The sequence below is a fragment of the Rousettus aegyptiacus genome, unplaced genomic scaffold (assembly GCF_014176215.1).
Source record: "Rousettus aegyptiacus isolate mRouAeg1 unplaced genomic scaffold, mRouAeg1.p scaffold_m13_p_15, whole genome shotgun sequence".
NCBI lineage: Eukaryota > Metazoa > Chordata > Mammalia > Chiroptera > Pteropodidae > Rousettus > Rousettus aegyptiacus.
This window is the reverse complement of record NW_023416290.1, coordinates 14,542,048-14,562,409: the sequence shown is the minus strand read 5'-3', so window position 1 is coordinate 14,562,409 and position 20,362 is coordinate 14,542,048. Positions and strand designations below refer to the sequence as shown.

At 45.3% G+C, this 20,362-nt stretch overlaps 1 protein-coding gene across 5 annotated transcripts in view; it reads left to right on the top strand.

Annotated features, from left to right (window-relative positions):
• CHD7 (chromodomain helicase DNA binding protein 7) overlaps nucleotides 1–20,362 on the top strand; it is a 172,789-nt gene that overhangs the window by 133,433 nt on the left and 18,994 nt on the right. For all 5 annotated transcript variants that reach the window (XM_016162550.2, XM_016162552.2, XM_016162548.2 and 2 more), the window contains exons 14-23: nucleotides 3,751–3,894; nucleotides 4,192–4,447; nucleotides 9,908–10,118; nucleotides 10,641–10,836; nucleotides 11,144–11,311; nucleotides 11,597–11,776; nucleotides 14,535–14,645; nucleotides 14,735–14,940; nucleotides 17,506–17,705; nucleotides 17,888–18,047. In XM_016162550.2, coding sequence (XP_016018036.2) covers nucleotides 3,751–3,894; nucleotides 4,192–4,447; nucleotides 9,908–10,118; nucleotides 10,641–10,836; nucleotides 11,144–11,311; nucleotides 11,597–11,776; nucleotides 14,535–14,645; nucleotides 14,735–14,940; nucleotides 17,506–17,705; nucleotides 17,888–18,047 — 1,832 coding nt within the window. The remainder of the gene's footprint in view (nucleotides 1–3,750; nucleotides 3,895–4,191; nucleotides 4,448–9,907; nucleotides 10,119–10,640; nucleotides 10,837–11,143; nucleotides 11,312–11,596; nucleotides 11,777–14,534; nucleotides 14,646–14,734; nucleotides 14,941–17,505; nucleotides 17,706–17,887; nucleotides 18,048–20,362) is intronic.

Here is a 20,362-nt window from a genome sequence, read left to right as displayed (position 1 = left end):
GCCAATATCCGGAATTGATCCAGTTTGCGCAGAAACTCTGAAGTCTGGGGCACTGTTTTGATCTGCAGTTTTAGACCACACCTATCCCACATTCTTCCTGCTTCCTAAAAGATGGTCAGGTTTTCCTGATTAAATTTTTCTAGAATTTTCTTCAGTGGGAGTATCATGGGATAATATCTTGTAGAAGTGGTAGAATTGGGTTGATTTTCTGTTCCAGGCTATTAGGTATGTGGTTTCATAGCATATGACATGACCTCAGTCATTCTCAGGCTTCTTTTCACTCTGCAGTTTACGAGGTGGGTTTTGATCACTTGTTTTTACTTTTAATGTACGTTTTAAAAGCAAAGTTTTTGTCATTTAGCGTGTCTTGGATATTTTGATGAGTTTCAAGAGAGTACAAAAATATTTTTTTAATCCCTTTAATGTTGATATCTAGATTAATTTGATCTCTTGTTAATCGAGAGTTTGAGATGGGGAAGAATAGTCTATATGTGCATGGCCATAAATTTTTTACTGACAACTGGTACTACTGAAAAGAACGTTTTAAAGCTTTCTGTTGCAGCGTGTTCTTGAAAGCAGCTTCTTTATTCCTAAATTAAGGGGATCAGATTAGCCAGCTATTCTTTCGAGTAAAAGAAAAATCTAGTTTTGTTCAAAGGAAAAAGTTTTCCTCAATTATTCTATTCAGGATGGGATTTCCCTTTTCTTTCCCCTAATGAATTATTATTAAAGCTATCCTAAGACTTTTCTCAAAGCAGTTTATATATCATTTGGTGGCCAATCCACAAAACAAATTAGAACACATAAAATGATGAATGCTCTTGAAGACATGGGTAAGCACGTGGAAAAGAGAAACTCATGGCTGTATTTGGTCTCTTCAGGTGGTACTTTAGCATTATGTTGAAGTAAACTTTTACTGGTAGCCACTAATGCTCATGAAATATCTAACTATATCTTCCGAGTAGGGCCCCATTCTTCCAGTGGTCTACATAAGGGACAGTTTGAGCATCATTTCTTGAAGGTTAAATAGTCATCCATCTGAGTTTATTGAAGTTATTTTCTATTCTTAGTCCATAGTTTCCAGGTAGGAGACTGTTCCATTGGTAAGCACAGATTAGTTGAACTCTGTCAACAAACAATCTAATTGTCATTGGGAGACTTCAAAGGATTTTCTTTTGTTTATAGTAACACTTGATTAATAGATTAGAATCTGTTACTCAGATAATTTTTTGGTTACATATCGCAATGTTTTCTAACCTTTTCACATAATGAGACGTATAGAAAATGATAATATTTGTATGTCACACCAGGCAAGCTGAGAAGGCTGCCCACCGCCACAGGTAACCAGTCCTGGGCTGCGGACTGTCACAGTCCTTCTGGCTGCCTCAAGGACTTGGCTGAACTGTAACGCATTCATGGCTCACCAACTGGGGAGCTTGATTAGCAAATGAACAACATGTTTGTTTTTCTGATAATCAAGAACCTTTATCTCAGAAGAGGTGTTTTCAAGATGGAACACACATAATCTTGTTCAGAATTAGAATATAATTATATTTGTCTAGTTTTGAACAGGTCATTGCCTGGTTTTTAAATCCTTACTTTTAAAATAAACATCATCAGAACTTACACACCTGCCTTTTTATTATTCTTTCCAAGAATAAGTCACAGTGAAAGTAGCAAATAATAACTGTATCTAGCTATGGAGCAGGTCATAAGGAACTGCTGTTCCCTGCACCAGACTCAGGTGAAAATGCACCTGATGAGGTCATCTTCAAGTGCATTCTTAGAAAGGAGAGAACAGTGTGTGTCTTCAGCTCTCCTGTCCGAGGAGATGCTTGGGAGATGATGTGCCGAGGGACGTTTATGGTCTCCACTGTCCTCCGCAGGACCTCTGGGAAGCAGAGTCATCTCCTTGTCCCTCTCTGGCAAGGAGGGACTTCTCTGGAGGTGGTAGGAGTTCTTCATTGATTCTATTATCTCATCTTTCATTGTCAGGAGGCCTCACACAAATTAAGAGAGTCTGCTGAAATGAAAGTAAATGGACATCACTCCATCAGAGCTAAAAAGAATGGTAACGTTTTCAAGCCAAAAGCCTATCTGCTGGCATAGTGGAGGTTGGAAGTGATAAGCTCGATAGCCGAGTCTCTCACGTGATGCCTTGGGGATAAGTGGTGTATTAATCCTGTGTTATTTCATAGCTACCTGCTTTCGAATAGAAGCCCGGTTCTACTCCACTGCTCGCGTGAAACCTTATAAAAGGGTCACATATGTAAATGATCATTTGGTGTAACTGGCTTTAAACAGCCTTTGAGGGGAAGCCATATAAAAATGGAGTTTCTTTCCTATTTTAAAATAAGTTTATTTTGAAATTAATAAGTTAAAAGACTTTTCCTGATGTATTTGGTTAGAGGTTCAGGATTTAACTCAGTAATAAAGGATGTGACAAACTGGGAGACAGTCATCGGTCTCAGTGCAGTGATGACTCGTCCTCAATTTGTGACAGCATTTTTTTTTTTAAGTCTCGGATAAAGTAACTCAGGACTCGAGTATGTCGGAGTTGTGGCCCATGTTACCCACCGACACGATTACACATCAAAAAATCTCAAATTGATTTGCAGACTCTTTACTCTTTATAAATTTAATGAGTCTGAAGACGATGGTGGTCTGTGTATCTTCTGAATGAGACCTCTTTTTTCAAAGGGGAGAAAAGGAAGAATAAAAGCAAACCCAACTACCTCCCCTTGCTTTCAAAAAGCTTCACTGACAGATAAGACATAGCAGATATTAAGAAAATTAGCATGTCCTTAGTTGTATCATTCATCCTAGTATTTACTGAGCATGTACTCTCTGCTTGGCAAGCAAGTCTTGTCAGATTCCAAGTTATGTCAGAATATTGCTTCTGAACCTACTAGAAGGTATGATCACTTTTTGAAATAGTTTTGAAAGCCGGACTGCAGATCAGATGGCCAAAGCAGAAGACAATCTAAGGCCCTTGAGATTAATAAACTCACTACCGTTAGGACTGATCACTGCCAAATAGCTCCTCCATGTTAGGTATGTAGAAATAGAAGAATAAGGGTACAAATGCATAAGGAAAGCTGGAGAGCGAGCTTGTAAACAGGAAGAATTGTTTTAAGAACCACCTAACTTAGTTCAAAGAGACAAAGTTAGAAATAGCATCTGTTAAAAAAAAAGTGATTGTGGTATTTAAAACCAAGCTGACCTCTTTGCTGGTTCGACATTTTTGTAGAACAGAATAGTTTTTTATGTGCTGTTGCATATAGAAGAACTTCTTTTGTCTCCAAAGTGAGTCATGCAGGAAGCAGATGGGGAGACGAGAGTGCCGTTGATGTAAAGAACAGAAAGAGTCGTGTAAGCTTTATCTGAGTCTGGGGAGTTTAGGAAAAGTCTTCAGCTTTGGTGGGGAAAAAGCTTTGAGACTTCGGGGACTCGTGAAGCCCTGGCACTGAAATACTGACTTCGTAACTCCAGGAAGAGACGAAATGACCAGACACATTAACCGCATCTGCACAGTTTTAGATAAGAGGTCTCTGAAGCAGAGACCATGTTTGTTTGGTTTTTTCTTTGAATCTCCACTTTTGTGCCTAATTTCTATACTTGACACGGGGTGGGGGGGGGGTGCTGAGTTAATGTGTAGAAGTAGGAGCATGGTGATTGAGAGAGAGGCTTTGGTTTTCAGGAACCATTTTCGTTACGATCTGATCAGTTGCTTGTCCTGTGTTCCCGTAGGAACACAAAGTGCTGCTGACGGGGACCCCACTGCAGAACACCGTGGAAGAGCTCTTCAGCTTGCTTCATTTCTTGGAACCAAGTCGCTTTCCTTCAGAAACCACCTTTATGCAAGAATTTGGTGATCTGAAAACAGAAGAACAGGTACTCATCTCGTCTACTTTGTATTCTAGTCATATGACTGACGATTGACCCATGAAATGGCAAGGGTTTAATATTTGACTAGTTAAAAATATAAATTATATAATTTTTTTCTCCACCTAGTAGATATGTGAGCTTTCTGTCCCCTTTCCTTCATGCATTTCTGTCATCAAAGATCAGTGCCTTCAAACTCTTACTGGGCTTTGACAAATGAAGGCACATGGTAAATAAATAGGTTAATAATGATTTTTCATGCAGGCAATTCATGATACCAGTATTTACTTAAGGTCCTTTTTTTAGGTGCAAAAACTCCAGGCTATTCTAAAGCCAATGATGTTGCGACGTCTCAAGGAGGATGTAGAAAAGAACTTGGCCCCCAAAGAAGAAACTATTATTGAAGTCGAGCTAACAAACATTCAGAAGAAATATTACCGAGCCATCCTGGAGAAGAATTTTACATTTCTTTCCAAAGGTGGTGGCCAAGCTAACGTACCTAACCTTTTAAACACTATGATGGAATTACGAAAGTGCTGCAATCATCCATACCTTATTAACGGTAAGCCTGGCCGATTGTAAACTTATTTAATGATTATCAAAGCACCGGAAATCCTTTCCTCCCTCCAGACTGAGGATTTTATGGATTGTAGTCGTTACTGTATCCTGTCGTCTGAGCGCGAGCGTCACTGGCTTCCTGTTCTTCGCGATGCCTCCTTTTGTAGTGGCTCCTGCTGATCCGTGAAGCAGGACCTCACCTCACCTCACCTTTTTCTTACATCCTGGCATCTATACCTCACCTGATGAAAGGAGGCATTAGTGCCCCGTGACCAAAAACCATCGAAAGTGCCAACAATGAAAGAGAAATAGCCCTTGATGGAGATGTGCTCGCGTGCACATGTTCTGTCTCTCCCTCTCGCTCCCTCCTTCTGTGCGTGTGTGTGTGTGTGTGTGTTTAAAGCAGAGAAGTCAAAGAGGAACTTTGGTTGGAGAAGGCAGATAGTAGCTGTCTCAAGACTTTGTAGGAGAAAATGCCTCTCAGTCTAGAGACCTTTAGCACCTATTTCCTAAGAATGAGAGATTATTTTAAGGCTTGGCTAATAGTTTGTCCCTGTTACTAATGAATACTTTATGATTTTCCTGTTTTCACAACTAAATTGATAGTGTTATATAACCGATAGGAGTAAAAACCTGTATTATATACTTGCGGAAGTCATTAAAGGAATTAATATTTCATGCGTAAGATACTCCGGAGCACACGAGAGCCATCAGTTTGTCAGGATGGAGCCGAGGAAAGCCGTTAGCAGTGGCGTCGAGACAAGCCTGCACGGTGGGAAGGGTTCTGCCAGTCAGGGTTAGAGAAAGGAGGAGTGTCATGCCGATGCAATAACCGAGTGAAGAAAAGGAGGCGGCAGAACAAGGGAGAACTCACCCAAAGTGTGAAGTGCGTGGGAATCACCATGGGACGGGGAAGCTAGACGTACCGGGCCCCTGCTGCGAACAGCCTTAAATGCCGGTAATGGGATTTCGGCTCGAGTCTGTAGACGTTGGAGAACCACGGCTGGTGTTTAAGCTGAGAAATGATTAGAAATGTGATTCCAGATGATTGATCTGGCAACACCCTATAAAACAGATGGGAGTCAGGAAAGACAGACAAGCAGAACAACCGGCTAGGAGCCTATCGATGTAGTCCAGGCAGGAGTTAAGATAGGTTAAGATAAGGTGGTGGCCGGCTAACCGGGGGTGCTTGTGCACAGTTGTAATTGGCCAGCAAAACAATCAGCTTTTTTTCCAGGGAAGAAGGAACAAAGCCTGGTTCAAGGGCAGCTAATTTAAAGAGTTCCTAATCTTCCCTTCTTTCATAACTTACATGTGGATCAGCCACTTCAGATCCGGAAGTTCCTGTTACTAAATGAAAATTGGTCCACACCTGGAAGACAGTCTCAGCGTCGCACCTAAGGTCATTACTATGGTGTGACATCAGTGAATTTCCTTTTCAAACTTTGCGCTTCTGCTTTGTCTTCTAAAGAGGGTGTCATGTGTGGTAATTATATGTTTAATGCTGCCAACCTGCTAAGCACCATGTGTCTGAGAGCCCGTACGGCCATTATGGTGAGAGTCAGCCAGCCTGCTCCCGAGTCGGGGAGCCGGAACTGGGGCTTTGAGCCATCGATGGTATAAGTGAGGACACGGGCGCGCACGCGTGCATACACGCGTGCTTGCGTTTACTCTCTGGTAAAAAAAAAAGAAAAAATGAAATCGTAGCCTCCAAGGGGAAAGAAAAGGCATTCACAAAAGAGATTAAGAGCTGCCAGCAGGATGCGTGTGAAAGGGATGAGCTCAGCGGCGGTCGTTAGATATTCACTCCCAGCTCCATCCAGTTTACCTTGTTTGGTTACATGCTAATTACATGCGTTGAGCACTGCGAGGGGGGAGTTCCCCCAAAACACAGCTGGTGGGTTTTTCCATAGCTGATTGCTCTCCAGGGTCATCCTATATGATTCATTGTTCTCCAGGAGGCTCTTAGGACTTCTCGGGCTTGGCTCGGTGGCCGTTGTTCTAATTGGTCACACCTCGAGGTCAGCTTTTCTGTCCTTACAACAAGTTACGGAGTGTCTGTTAAGCAGGTATGCTCATGTGCCTTTATGATGGGAAATTCTAGTAAAAAAAAAAAAAAAAAAAACTCAAGCACACACGTGCACACACGGGGTTAGGCATCCCTGGATAACTCACGTGGGTGTCGTGTTTCACAGAGCGTGCTCCAGTCCAGCACTGCCCATTCTCACCACGGCCCGGAGCGGAAAGTGTTCCGAAGCCAACTCGGCACACGTTTACTGAGCAGATACAAGGAAGTTTTCAGTGTTAGAGGTCACGCTGAAATCTGTGTTGGTCATGGCAGAGTAAAGCAGCCCACAGTCAGATTAAAGTTTAGTTCAACAAAGCACATTTCTGTAATTGTGGAATATAGAGACAACTAGCGTATGTTGAGGCTGGAAACGTAAGCAAAGCAGAAGGAAAAAAAGAGAATTGATGGCAGAACCCAAACTGCACATGCATGAGAAATATTTTTATGAGTGTTAGCAGCAGCACTTACGTGCTTGGAACTATAGTGTTCGGTGCGCTGTGAGCACTTGGTCAGCATTGCTAGTCAGCGTCGTGCTTGCTGAAAATTGAGTGGGTAGCGTAAATGGAGTTACTGTTACTGTTAGAATAACAAGCTTTGTTAGAATGGGGTGTTTGCCCTCACATCCCTATGCGAGAGTAAAAATAATGTTGAAAACTCGGTCAGAGCCCCCTAATGGTTAGGGGAGCCATGAGTTATTTGTTGTTATTGTCGGGAATGGAGAAATGTAGAGCGTAGTGGGCAGAAAGGAAACAAGACTGAAGCTTACATGATAGCATGAGTTTCAGAGAGAAAATGGTAACTTTTTTTCCCTGGTAATCTTTAGAAGAAAATAATTTCTTGTTTGTTTGTAGCTAATATAGATAGACAACATTGCAGTACAGCAGTGACTATTGAAGTGGACACAATTGCACACTTATTTCAAGTTGTCTCTCTCACACACACACACACACACACACTTTTAAATGTAGTAAAAACAGTGATTGAGGGCACTGACAACAAACTACGTATTTTGGCTTATAACCTATATTTCCAATTCATTTTCTCATTGATATTTACCGTCTAACGTTCTAGGTAAATCTAATTGCTAAACTTGAAAATTTGGCTGTGGTATCAAAGGGTAAAAATTGCTTTCTTCCCCAATACCTTCCATACCCTTTCCCTTCCCTTCATTCTGCCCGTAATAAATATAGTGCTAAAGGAATCTTATAGGAAATATGCATGCTGATATTTTTAAATGAAGTATTATTAGTATAAACTGGTTGCCACTTTTAAGAACCTGAATTCATAACAAAGAGCTGAATTGATTAATTCAGCAGTAGTTTTTGTCTGGTGAGAAAAAACTGTATTTTATTTTGGCTATTTATAAGATGATAAATTATTGGTGACATTGCAAAAGCAAAAAAGTTATTTTTCTCATCTCTGAATAAATTGAAAATGAAAAAATTTCTGCTATTTTGATGGAATTGTTTTCAAATTTTTTACAAAAATGATTCAAACATGTCTGATTTGTCGAAATAATCATTTCATTTTTGAAAACTTCATTGATCATTAGCTTGTTTTTAACTAAAACACTATTTTTGTTATAAGTTATAATCTTAATAGTACAAAAAATAACTACCCAAATATCATTAAGAGTAAAATCTGACCCTTCCTGAATGCAAAGAGCTAATGGTAGGTATATTATACAACAAAAATAAACTTTTTTAAAAAACCAAATGTAGTATATGGACTTAAGTCTATTTTTCTTATTTCCCAAGGACCTTCTTGTCCTGAATCTAGAACCTAGATTTCTAAATTTTATGTTTTGAAAAACATTATTCCAGAACATTTCTGCTAATGCTCTTAAACAGCATTTTTAAAACCCTTTCCCGGTAAAACCTTTGCCTTTTTTCCCACTTAGAAGACAATCTTGACTATTGGCCTGTTCTGCATGTGGAAAGGGGAGGGGGACATAGCGATTCTGACCCAGCCGGCCTTTTCCTGCCAGTCCCCCCCCCCCCCCGCCGCCCCCTTCATAAGAAGTGACAGGGCACTTTGCAGAAGGCCTTAGTGCCTGGCCAAGGCGTTAAGTGACTTTAATCTGTTCTCAGTAAGAATCTTTGTTGATTAATAATTAATAAGCTGTATTTATGCATATGACCATGTCATAACTTAATTTCTACAAGTGCCCTTAAAATGGAAATTAGATGGCACTTTTGCTACATCTGCCTCTGTTTGCAGAAGTACTGTGCGAGTGGCCGTGGTGGCCTAACTAGCCTAAACTTTAATACCCTTTCGAGGTTCCGTATCCCCATCTTGTGTATGGTACTTAGTGCACATGTTCAGAACCAGTGGTAAGGAGAATAGTTTTAAGTTTCTGGCACAGTTTAAGGCTGGGAACCAACCCCATTAGATGGATTTGTTTGCTTCTATTTTCTGAAGAATAGGTGACTGTGTCCCTCCTTCGGGAGAGGAGCTGAGCGCAGCAGTCATGCCCTGATTAACCCCAGAGGTGGGAGGAGGCCAGACCGATGCTGCATAATTCCAGTTAAGCCACCTAAGCAGTCGAAGGAAGCTTAGCCTGCCGCTTCCTGGATGAGCATGTGTTTGGGGTCAGGGGAGGAAGCAGTGAGGAAGACGCCATTCTCCTGAGGCTCCTCTCTGATGCACTCAGGTTCAAAAACAAAAGCAAAAAAGGCACAGAAGTTTTACACGAAACAGAGTGTGTTTTGTTTTATTGTTAAAATTTTAAGAGCTTTGCGTAATTAAGATAGAATTTTTGTACTTTGTGAAATTATCAGTTGAGAATGAATATGGAGGGAGATTTAGAGATTTCAATAGAAGATGCGTGCTCAGATCCCCTTTTTAAAAAATCCCTAAAAGTTAACCTGAAAAATTAACTCCCTTTCATTGCAGTCCTTTCACTGTATCATTATGCAATTATAATCACAAACTACTGCCCTTACACTGTATTGTTAGAACCCTATTCCCTTGTTCCTTAGTTTCGGAACAGATTTTGTTGTTTGTGTTTATATTCAGCTAGTAAACAGTTCATTTCTTCAGCAATTTAGGTTCCAAATTTTCTGTAGGTATCTGGCCCTTGGCTTGTTTTTGCCACTTCTGGCTTGACAGTCTGTTGTTGAAATTCAGTTTCTACAATCAGCAAACATTTGTTTGTTGGAAAATGTGTTTGTTCCCCTCCAAATGCCTAAATGTGTTGTGCTTAAAACTTTGATCCCTTTTGTACTTTTCCGGTTTTGTGTAGACCTAACTTTGAGTAAGTAGATGAATTCACATTCATAAACGAGTTTAGTGTACCGGTTCCTACAGTTTGCAGTGGGTTTTGAAAGCAGGTTCATTGTTTTTAGTAATAAAAACCTTTTACAGTATTCACGCTATGCTGTCCAATCTCTGCAGGTGCTGAAGAGAAAATTTTGGAAGAGTTTAAAGAAACACACAATGCAGACTCTCCAGATTTTCAGCTCCAGGCGATGATCCAGGCTGCTGGCAAGCTAGTGCTGATTGACAAGCTGCTGCCAAAACTGAAGGCTGGTGGCCACAGGGTGCTTATCTTTTCCCAGATGGTGCGCTGCTTGGACATACTGGAAGACTACCTCATTCAGAGACGGTGAGGGCCACAGTACCACGGGGTGGAGAGGAAATAAAAAACGACCTTTCCCAGGGCCTTACATGGTTCACCTCGAAGGGGCATTTATGATAGAGGGGACTGAGTGGGGAAAATGTGTTATGCCTTTTTTTAAAAGCTGCAGATATACGTGACATTTATTCTGTATAGTGACTATGGAAGGACTCTGCATGATTTTGTGGGCGATTTTGTTTTCCATTTCTTTGATTTGACTAAGGGAGAATACTTCTTCCTTAACATTGAAATTGTGTGTTATTTTACATTAGAGGTGTCAGCTGTTTTTAGGGTTTAGATGTTTCATTGGAGTGGAAATAAAATGTAGTTTGGGGGCATTCAATCAATTGTATGAAAAACTACAACAAAACCTATTTGCTCTGAAATTAGTCCTGATAAATAATGTTCTGTTAATATATGTCACAAATCGTATTACTTTCCTAAAAATTAAAAAAACAAGTACATTGTAGCCATTTTTCAGGCCTACCTGTTAATACTGACATTTTCCAGGTACCCATATGAAAGGATCGACGGCCGAGTGAGAGGCAACCTTCGCCAGGCAGCTATCGACAGATTCTCCAAACCTGATTCTGATAGGTTTGTTTTCCTCCTGTGTACACGGGCAGGAGGTTTAGGCATTAATCTAACTGCTGCTGATACCTGCATCATCTTTGATTCCGACTGGAATCCCCAAAATGATCTCCAGGTAAACATGCAAGAAAATCTTCCTGATGCCTTTATTTTTATTTTTTTATTTTTTTTTAAATAAAGTCATTCTACTATGACAGAGAATCCCCTGTCAAACCAATAAATTAAAGTCATGTAGTCACTCAGGCGGTGTCCCATGATACGGGCAAATGAACCAACTAGTAATCAATTTATTAATAATGTAAAAGTAATTTCTTTGTATGTTAACCCTCTTCTAAACGGCACCTCTGTTTATTGGAACAGATGCTCTCATAACTGACAATTGAGTATTTCTTTGGTAGCCATTAATTTCCCTTTTCTTCCAGGCTCAGGCTAGATGTCATAGAATAGGACAGAGCAAATCTGTGAAAATCTACAGGCTGATTACAAGAAATTCTTACGAGCGGGAGATGTTCGACAAGGCGAGCCTGAAGCTCGGTCTGGATAAGGCCGTGCTGCAGTCCATGAGCGGACGGGACAGCGCTGCCAACGGGGTGAGCCGCCGGTGCCCGGCCCACCAAGCTCTCGGCCCCGCCCACCAAGCTCTCGGCCCCGCCCACCGTGCTCTCAAGCCCCGCCCACCTAGGTGCTCTCCCGCACCTAGGCTGACAAGGAGAAGTCCCCCAGCATCCGATTGCTTTTTAACCTCAATATTTAAGCAATATTTTGACTTCACACTTCCTTGGTTACGATCCGGTTCACCATCTTTGAAAACCAAATGTTTGCTTAGTCTACAGACATTTTGGTTTTAAATTATTTTAAATATTTCTCTAAAACAGGTACAACAGCTTTCCAAGAAAGAAATAGAGGATCTTCTACGAAAAGGGGCCTATGGTGCACTCATGGATGAGGAGGATGAAGGGTCTAAGTTCTGCGAAGAAGACATAGATCAGATTCTCCTCCGGCGAACCCACACCATCACAATTGAGTCCGAAGGGAAAGGCTCCACGTTTGCTAAGGTGCGAACTGAGCTGGAGGCAGGTTTTCTGTGGGAGTGCAGTGGAGTTCACATCCAGCACCTTGTAAAGCGCTCGTGTGATGCATGCGTAATGTTTGGTTTATATTTCGAATTAAGTAATTATTAACTCCCCGTGGAGCCCCTAATGCATAAAACATTCTTTGTTTGTGTTTTGGGTTCTGTTCTATGTACATGGCACCCGGTGGTCACCCTCGCCTTGCCCTCAAATGTGGCCCCCGCCCCGCAGGCTGACCCTTTCCCTGTGCCTTTGACCCTGCTCCCTCCCCTTCCTGAGACGCAGGCCACAGCAGCCAGGGTGCTTCTATCCCAAAGAGCTCCCCTGTCTTTAACTGCAGCTCCAGCTCCATAAGTCTCTCACAGCTTAAGTCCACAGAGGCATTATTTACACCAGCTGTCTCTGCTGCCTCCCTTTCTACTTATTTTTTGACTTCCAGCATGCACCCCTCCCCCACGTCTTTATCAGACCAGCTCTGGAGAAGGTCACCACTGGCCGAGAGCCCCTTCTGAGGCGTCACCGGCATGCGGTTCCACCCTTCCATACCCAGGCCCGCTCTCCGTGTTCATTTTTAACATCTTTATTGAAATGTAACTTACCACAGAATTCACTTATTCGATGCCTTTACCGTATTTACAGATGTGTGCAACTGCCACCACCTCTAAGTTTAGCACATTTCTGTCACCCTGGAAGGATATCCATGCCCGTAACAGTCAGCCATGCCCCCCCCCCACCCGCACCCCAAATCCTCGCAACCATTAATCTGCTTTCTGTGTCTACAGATGCGCGTACTCTGGACATTTCCTACAAACGGACTCTCATAACATGTAGTCTGTCATGTCTGGCTTCATTCACTTAGCATAATGTATTTGAGGTTCACCCATAGCGTAGCATGTGTCAGTAATTCCTTCCTTTTTATGGCTGAGCTATGGTCCATTACATGTCTGTATCTCATTTCCCAGTTGATAGTGGACGTTGGGGTTTATTCGTTAGTTGAGAGTGAAGTGTTGGTTATTATAAATAATGTGAACATTTGCATACAAGTTTTTATGTAGACATGTGCTTGCGTTTCTCTTGTGTATACACCAAGAATGGAGTTGCGGGGTCATGGTACTCTGTTTAACCTTTGAGCAACTGCCAGGCCAATTTTTAAAGTGACTCTACCATTTTCTTTCCCACTGGCGGTGTTTTAGAGTTTTGTTTTCTCCACATCCTCAGCAACAGTTTTTATTGTCTGACCTTTTGATTATAGTTGTGTATTAGTGAGTGTGACATGATAGCCCACTCTGGTTTGATATGCATTTTTCCGATGCTGTCGAGTGTCTTTCCATGTGCTCATTGGTCATATGTATGTCATCTTTGGAGAAGTGTCTGTTCTAATCCTTTGTTCATCTTCAGAGTTATTTGTGTTTTTATTGTTGAACTTTGAGAATACTCCGTATATTCTGGATTAAAGTTCTTCGTTAGATAATGCAATTTGCAAATATTTTCTTCTAGTCTTAATGGTGTTTAATGTTAATGAAGCCCAGTTTCTTTTATCATTTGTGATTTTTGTGCATTGTCTAACTTAAGGTTACAACATTTGCTCCTGTATTTTCTTCTAAGAATTTTATAGTTTTCACTTTTATATCGACATCTACAGCCATTCTGAGTGAATTTGTGTGTGGTGACGTTGTGAGGCAGGGGTCCAGCTCCCTCCTTTCGAATGTGGACAGTTGTCCCCACTCTTCTCCTCTGGGCTTTGTGACTCAGCATCTTACTGCCTCTTTTCAGGTTCTTTCCTCAGTCCTCACAGGCATGTCCAAGTTTAGTATGCGCAAAGCCATATCCGTCTGCCCTGTCCTTCCACCCTCTGTGCATGCACAAACGCGCACACGCACACCTATTTGCTCACCTGCGTACCACCATTCAGGTGCCAAAGTTGGATGCTGCCATTTTTCCTGGCTTCCTCCTCCTCCTCCATGTTTTACATCCACTCATTCTGACTCCTTCAGTTTTGCCTTTTAAAGAATGATCTTTATTCCTTTCTGCTAGAGCTGTTTTCAGTCTTCATTATTTCCTCCCTCAACGACACCAGCCTGTCTACACTGTCCTACCCTCCAGGCTCTGAGACACAGGTGACTTTGGATGGGATCGTGTCCATCTTGAGATTATTCCCATTTCCAGAGAATTTACTGCTTCCTTGGGACAGAGTTCAGACTCTGCTAACAGGACACGCAGGGCCCTGCTTGACTTGGCTTCCGCCCACTGCACCTGCTTGCTCCTTGGCCACGCTCCCTGACCACCCTTCTCCCCAGCCTCGTGACTCAGTTGATTGCCTTTCTTCTCCTCTGTGCCTTTGCACATGCTCTGCCACGAATGCTTCCACATGCTGTCTTGTTCTTTGAGCTTTAACAGTCTGATCCGGGCATTTTCTGAAGAGCCCGTTCTGTCTTCCCAGCAATGCCTTGCCCGTGCTCCCACCGCCACCCCTGCCTGGAGCTCCGCGTGTCGGTTGCACCTGCACAGACCTTTGTTACCTGCCGTCAATCGTGCTTCATGGTCATTTTTTGTTTCCTGATCCATCTCAGTCCTTGGACGTCGAGCTGCCGGGGCGACGGCTTCATCCTCGACCCGTCACTGCAGCGTCTGGCGCGCAGTGGGAGAATGCATACGTGTTTGAGTGCAGGAGTACATGAAAGCTGCTTTGCATTTCACCTCCGAGAAAAGCCTCTTAAAGTAATGCATATTTTTTCTCCTTTAGGCCAGTTTCGTTGCATCTGGAAATAGGACAGATATTTCCTTAGATGATCCCAATTTCTGGCAAAAGTGGGCTAAGAAGGCGGAATTGGATATTGATGCCTTAAATGGGAGGGTGAGTGAGAGGTTCCATTTAAACTCTATCTGATCCAACCCAGAGTCGCATCTTCAGAAGTTGTGAATGTTACCTGCCGTCTTTTGTAGAACAACCTGGTTATTGACACTCCGAGAGTGCGGAAGCAGACCAGGCTGTACAGCGCGGTCAAGGAAGACGAGCTGATGGAGTTCTCAGACCTGGAAAGCGATTCTGAGGAGAAGCCGAGCGTGAAGCCCCGGCGGCCCCAGGACAGGGCCCAGGGCTACGCGAGGAGCGAGTGCTTTAGAGTCGAGAAGAATCTGCTCGTCTACGGGTAAGCTAGGTGCCTGTGGAAATCAGAATTTTGTTTTAAAAATGGTTAGAGTCCCAATTTGCATAGGAAAACAGCGTTCGCGTTTGGGTTTCTGTGACTCCCCTAGCACAGCCTGACGGCGCCCGCTTCTTTGCCCACAGTCCTCAGGGTGGTCCAGATCCTCGTGGAGTTGAAGGCGCGCAGGTTCGTCTCTTAAGGAGTTATGTCAGGTCCAAATTCACTTGTTGATTATTAATGACTCAGGACACTCTCAAAATTACAAAATCTTTTTGTAACCTTCACATAAAGTTTGGTATATTATGTTATAAAAGTTTGCTAGAGGCAGTCGCCGCCCTTGTCGCGCTCCTGGAACTCGGCTGAAACTCGAGCAGGCCGTCGTTTCGACTCTGACTGTGTCGCTCGGAGTCTCCGTGGATGCCCCACGCAGTGCTTCGAATGCCAGGATGCTCAGCAAATGTCTAGATCTCTAAGTAAGCGTCCTCTGGCAGGCAGATTCCATTCAAATAAAAAAATGCCGCCAGAACAGTATTTCTATTGACCTGATATTTTGTCTTTGGTAGTTTTCATCCGGTGGGAACCATTCTGCTTACGTGGCAGACAGGCTCTTACCTGGCCTTTGTCTCGCCCATCGACTCTCTGTGGGCATGCCAGCTTCTTTCTGTGAGATCAGACCTCTTCATGTCTTTCAATGTGCCACACTCTTCCTACTGGCCCTTCCCGCCGCCTGGGACCAACCCCACCCCCAGCGCACAGCCTGGATCCGCCCAACCTGTACTGTCCTTGGCTTCCAGTGTGGGGGCCGCCTTGGCCTCCTACACTAGGAAGTCTGAGCTTCAGGTGTTTGGCTCCTGCTGCTGAGACCCAGGTAGCAGCTCCTTGAGGACGGGGCTCTTTCTTTGTGTCCTCAGGGCAGAGTGCAGTGCCAGCAGACACACAGTGAGCGCTGAGTCAGTCTGTTCATGGAGTGAATGAAGTTGAGCTAAAGTCCATCCTATGTCTTAGTAGCTGCGTCCCTCCCCCTAATTATCTGCCAGCTGAGCATCTTTTCCTGTTTGTCCCCACATGGCGGAGAGACTCCCCGCGTGAGCCCTTTCCTCCTTGCACTTTGCTTCCATGTTTCAGCCTAATGCTCAAAGTTGAGAATTTTGCTGGTAATTTTAGAAATGCAACATCTTGATAACTCTTGAAGCTAAGAAGCATGTCTAGAGCATATGGTCTTTTAGTACAGTCTTAGCCGTGTGCCGTAGGCATCACTGTATATTGAACACCTACTTTGCACTCGGCACTGTGCTAGGATACTCTCAGGCACCGGGGACCCGATGAGCAGGATTGTCGCAGCGCCTTCTCAAGGCAAGCAGGTGAACAAGCAGGCGAACAAGCAGGCATGCGGTAAACTGCGATGGCGCCTCGACAGGGATGCGCCGTGCGGACGTCTCCTCTCCTTTAAGACCCACCTCGGGTGTTCTGTCCTCATTTCCCGGGCTTGGGGAATCAAAGAAGGAATTCCACATAAGGTGCCATGTATAGTCGGTGACTCGATGGGCATCATGTATTAGCCAGGGTGAGAGGGAGTGCTGGGCATCGGGCAGGGAGGAGGAGAGAGTTTCCAGCAAAGAGAGCAGTGTGTCCAAGAGGCGAGGGCCAGCCTTTGATCTGAGGAACAAGAAGTCGTAGCAGCCAGAAGGGACCAGGCCGGGGTGAAAGGCAGGGCCCGCTGGGCCAGCTCCGTGCGCCCCGCTGCTGAGGCCCCCACTGTGCGCGGCTCTCAGTGGGGGTCAGGAAGAAGGCAGCGGAGGGGCTCGTTCCTACCCTGAGTACCACGCTGGGGGCCCTGTCAGCCGTAGCGAGGGGAAGACGCGGCTCGGACAGCATCTGCCTGCCTGCGGCATGCCGCTCCTGCACAGCGCCCAGGTGCAAGGGCGCCGCGCTGCGTGTAACGTGGGATTACAGCCCTACCTGGACCGTTCAGGCTCAGCGGCGCGCCCTCTGTGCCCTCTGTGCCCTCTGCGCAGTTCTGTCCACGGGCCTTTCTCCTGCCCCTTTCACACGAGGCCCTGACGGTCGGCCGAGTGTTTCTCTTGAGTGCTCGATCTTGAATTTGGAACCAGCACTCCCTGTTTCAAAAGGAAACTTGACCATGTTCCCAGTCTTTCATTAATTACTGTGGGATCCCTTGGGGGTGGGTCGATGCGGCCACCCTCCTGAGCACTGCGTCCTTGACCTGGGAGGACCCACTCGCACCCACCTCGTGCACCAAGCATCTCAGTCGGAGTGAAGCACGGGGTAACGTGCCTAGGTCCCGCTTGCTTTCACGTCCTAAAAGTCGCTGCCCCTGCCCGAGTCCGACCGGGAAAGCCCGTGTCAGCCCTGTGGGTGTTGCTTCTGTGGCAGTTCCGCTTGGGAATGGGTGTTTCGAACTCTCGACCACCCTGGGGTTGCATTCCCATCACCTGATGTAAAATTACCAGTTTTGACCCAAGATTTCATAACTCTGCGACCCAACTGAAAGCCTAGGCCCAGATCTTAAGCGAGGCACCATCTGCATGCTGGACGTTTGCTTTGCAGTTGGGGACGGTGGACAGACATCCTTTCCCACGGACGCTACAAACGTCAGCTCAGCGAGCAAGACGTGGAGACCATCTGCAGGACCATCCTCGTGTACTGCCTCAACCACTACAAGGGGGACGAGAACATCAAAAGCTTCATCTGGGACCTCATCACGCCCACGGCCGACGGCCAGACGCGCGCCTTGGTCAATCATTCCGGTAGGCCTGCTTCGTGCTCTTTGTGCCTCGGGGTCTCAGACACCTGCCGGGTGCCCTCGTGGTGCAACCTAGACCCCGTGTTTCCTCGTCTTGTATGTCGAAATACCTGACTCTGACGCTGTAATCGGGGTCGTAAAAAGCTGCTTCGATGATTGTGATTATTGCGATTATTATGATTCTAGGTTTGTCAGCCCCAGTGCCGAGGGGAAGGAAGGGGAAGAAGGTGAAAGCCCAGAGCGCGCACCCCGTGGTGCAGGACGCCGACTGGCTGGCCGGCTGCAACCCGGACGCCCTGTTCCAGGAGGACAGCTACAAGAAGCACCTGAAGCACCACTGCAACAAGTAGGGTTTCCGGGGCTGGTCGTGGGGAGCTCGCCCTGTCCGTAAATATATATGTGTACACACGCGTACACACACGCACACACACGCACACACGCATGCATGTGCGCACACGCATGCATGCTCACACACATGCACACACGCGCACACATGCACACAGACACATGCACGCGTGCGCAAACACACACTCACTGTCCGTAAATATATATGTGTACACACACACACATGCACGTGCACACACACGCTCACTCTGTTCATATATATATGTGTGTACACACACGCACGTGCATACACACATGCACACACAGGCGCACACGCGTACACACATGCGCGCGCGCACGTTTGCACGCACTCACTCTGTCCGTGTATATATATGTGTAGACACACATGCGCACACACGTGCATACACACACATGCGTGCACACATGCATGCTCATACACACACGCACACGCACAAACACACACACACACAATGAAGACTGTTAAGCTGCAGTTGCTATCTTTGCGCAGCCTTACTGTTTTTCTTGTACCATACCGAGTCACATGACAACATTCCCTCAGATGACTGATTTTTACAGTTGTGATAAAGATGCATAACACAGTTTTTTAATTTTACTGTTTTAGCCACTAGTAAGTGTACAGTTCATTGACATTAATTACATTCAACGTGCCCATCACTACTATCTATGCCTGAAACCTTTTCATTGACCCAGATATAAACTCTGCACCAGTAAACAATAACTTGCTTCCCTGGACCCTGTGCCCTGTGCCCAGGTCCCTGGCAATTACCGTTCTACATTCTGGTCCAGGAACCTCATGAGCGGAATCGTACAGCATTTGTTTCTCTGTGTCTGCCTTATTTCAGGTTGGCCCATGTGGTAGCTTGTACCAGAATTTCATTTCTTTTTATGGCTCAGTAACATTCCATTGTATGGACAGACCCCATTTTGTTTGTCCATTCATCTGTCAACAGGCCTTTGGGTTGATGGACACCTTTTGACTATTGTGGATTCTGCTGCTATGATATTGTGGGTAACTAAGTTCTAACCGGTGTGTGTTAGGGAATTGTGGTTCGCTGGATATGATCCTGCCTTCAACTGACTGCTTTCAGTGGAGGGCCGAGGAAATTTACGTGTTATTTTTAGCTTAATTAATACCTCAGTTGCTGGGCCCTTTCTTTTTCACCTGTGAGCTTCGAATCATACTCCTTACCTTTGTTTCCAGAACTTGATTATATGTGATTGAAGAATCTTGAATCTAAGTTTATTTCATCGCTTAGAGCTGTGTTAACTGTCTGCATCTTAAACACGTGCTGAGCGTGCGTCGTTCAGTACCGCAGCAGGAGCGCACCGCCGCCGAGCAGCCCTCCCGCTTCCGGGCTCTGCGCGACCCCGGGCATGTTTCCTGTCCCCTTTGTGACTCACTTTCCGTGTCGGTCAAGTAGAGCTCAGCAACGAGATTTCACTTGGATGAGGCAGGATCTAAACAAATATACGCGTATCTCACTGTTTAAAAGCAGCGCATAGTACCGCACCGTGCGGGGCGCAGTACCGCGCCGTGCAGCGCGCAGTAACCGCACTGCGCCGAGAGCTCCGTGTGGGCTGCGTCCGCGCCGTCTCACATGTGCAGCTCTGTTCTATCCCCATATGCCGGACAAGGAAACTGAGGCTCGGTGCTGAAGGCCCCTCAGCGAGTTAAGGGCCAGGGCCAGGCCGGGGACCCCAACCAGACAGACCAGGGGGCTGCCTTCGCTCCGCCCCGTCCACCTCAGAAGCCGGCCTCCTCCCCTGGGCTGCCTCTCCTCCTGGAGGACACCTGCTGCCCCCCGGCCCTGCCGACGACTAATGGATCTCGTTCCTTTTAAATACAAAGGCACTTTCAGGGTCTACCTTTGAGTGGTCTCTTTAGATTTTGACAAACAGGTATTTTCCTTCTCGAGTCTCCAAAACCATTACCTCAAACTGTGTTGGTGCCTCAGAAACTGTTTCGTTGCTACTGCTGAAGCAGAATAGTTCCCCCTGAAATCCTGCCGCACTCACAGCTGTGAGAAGACTTCTGTTTCCTTGTGGTCTGTGTGAACTCGGGGTCGGCGGCCTTCTGAGTTCTGGATTCCGGGCAGGCCCTAAGTGAAGTGGCTGCGTGTGGGAGCAGTGGCTCCGGTTCCCGGATCCCAGCCTGGCGGTGGTGGTTTCTAAGGTTCTCTTCTAGCGTCAGTAACAGACTTTCGTAGAGCGCCCTCCGCAAGCGGCGCGTGAGGTGGAACTGGCTCTCTCCTCACCTGCCTGCTCGGTCTCAAAAGAAGACTGGCAGGTGGTCCA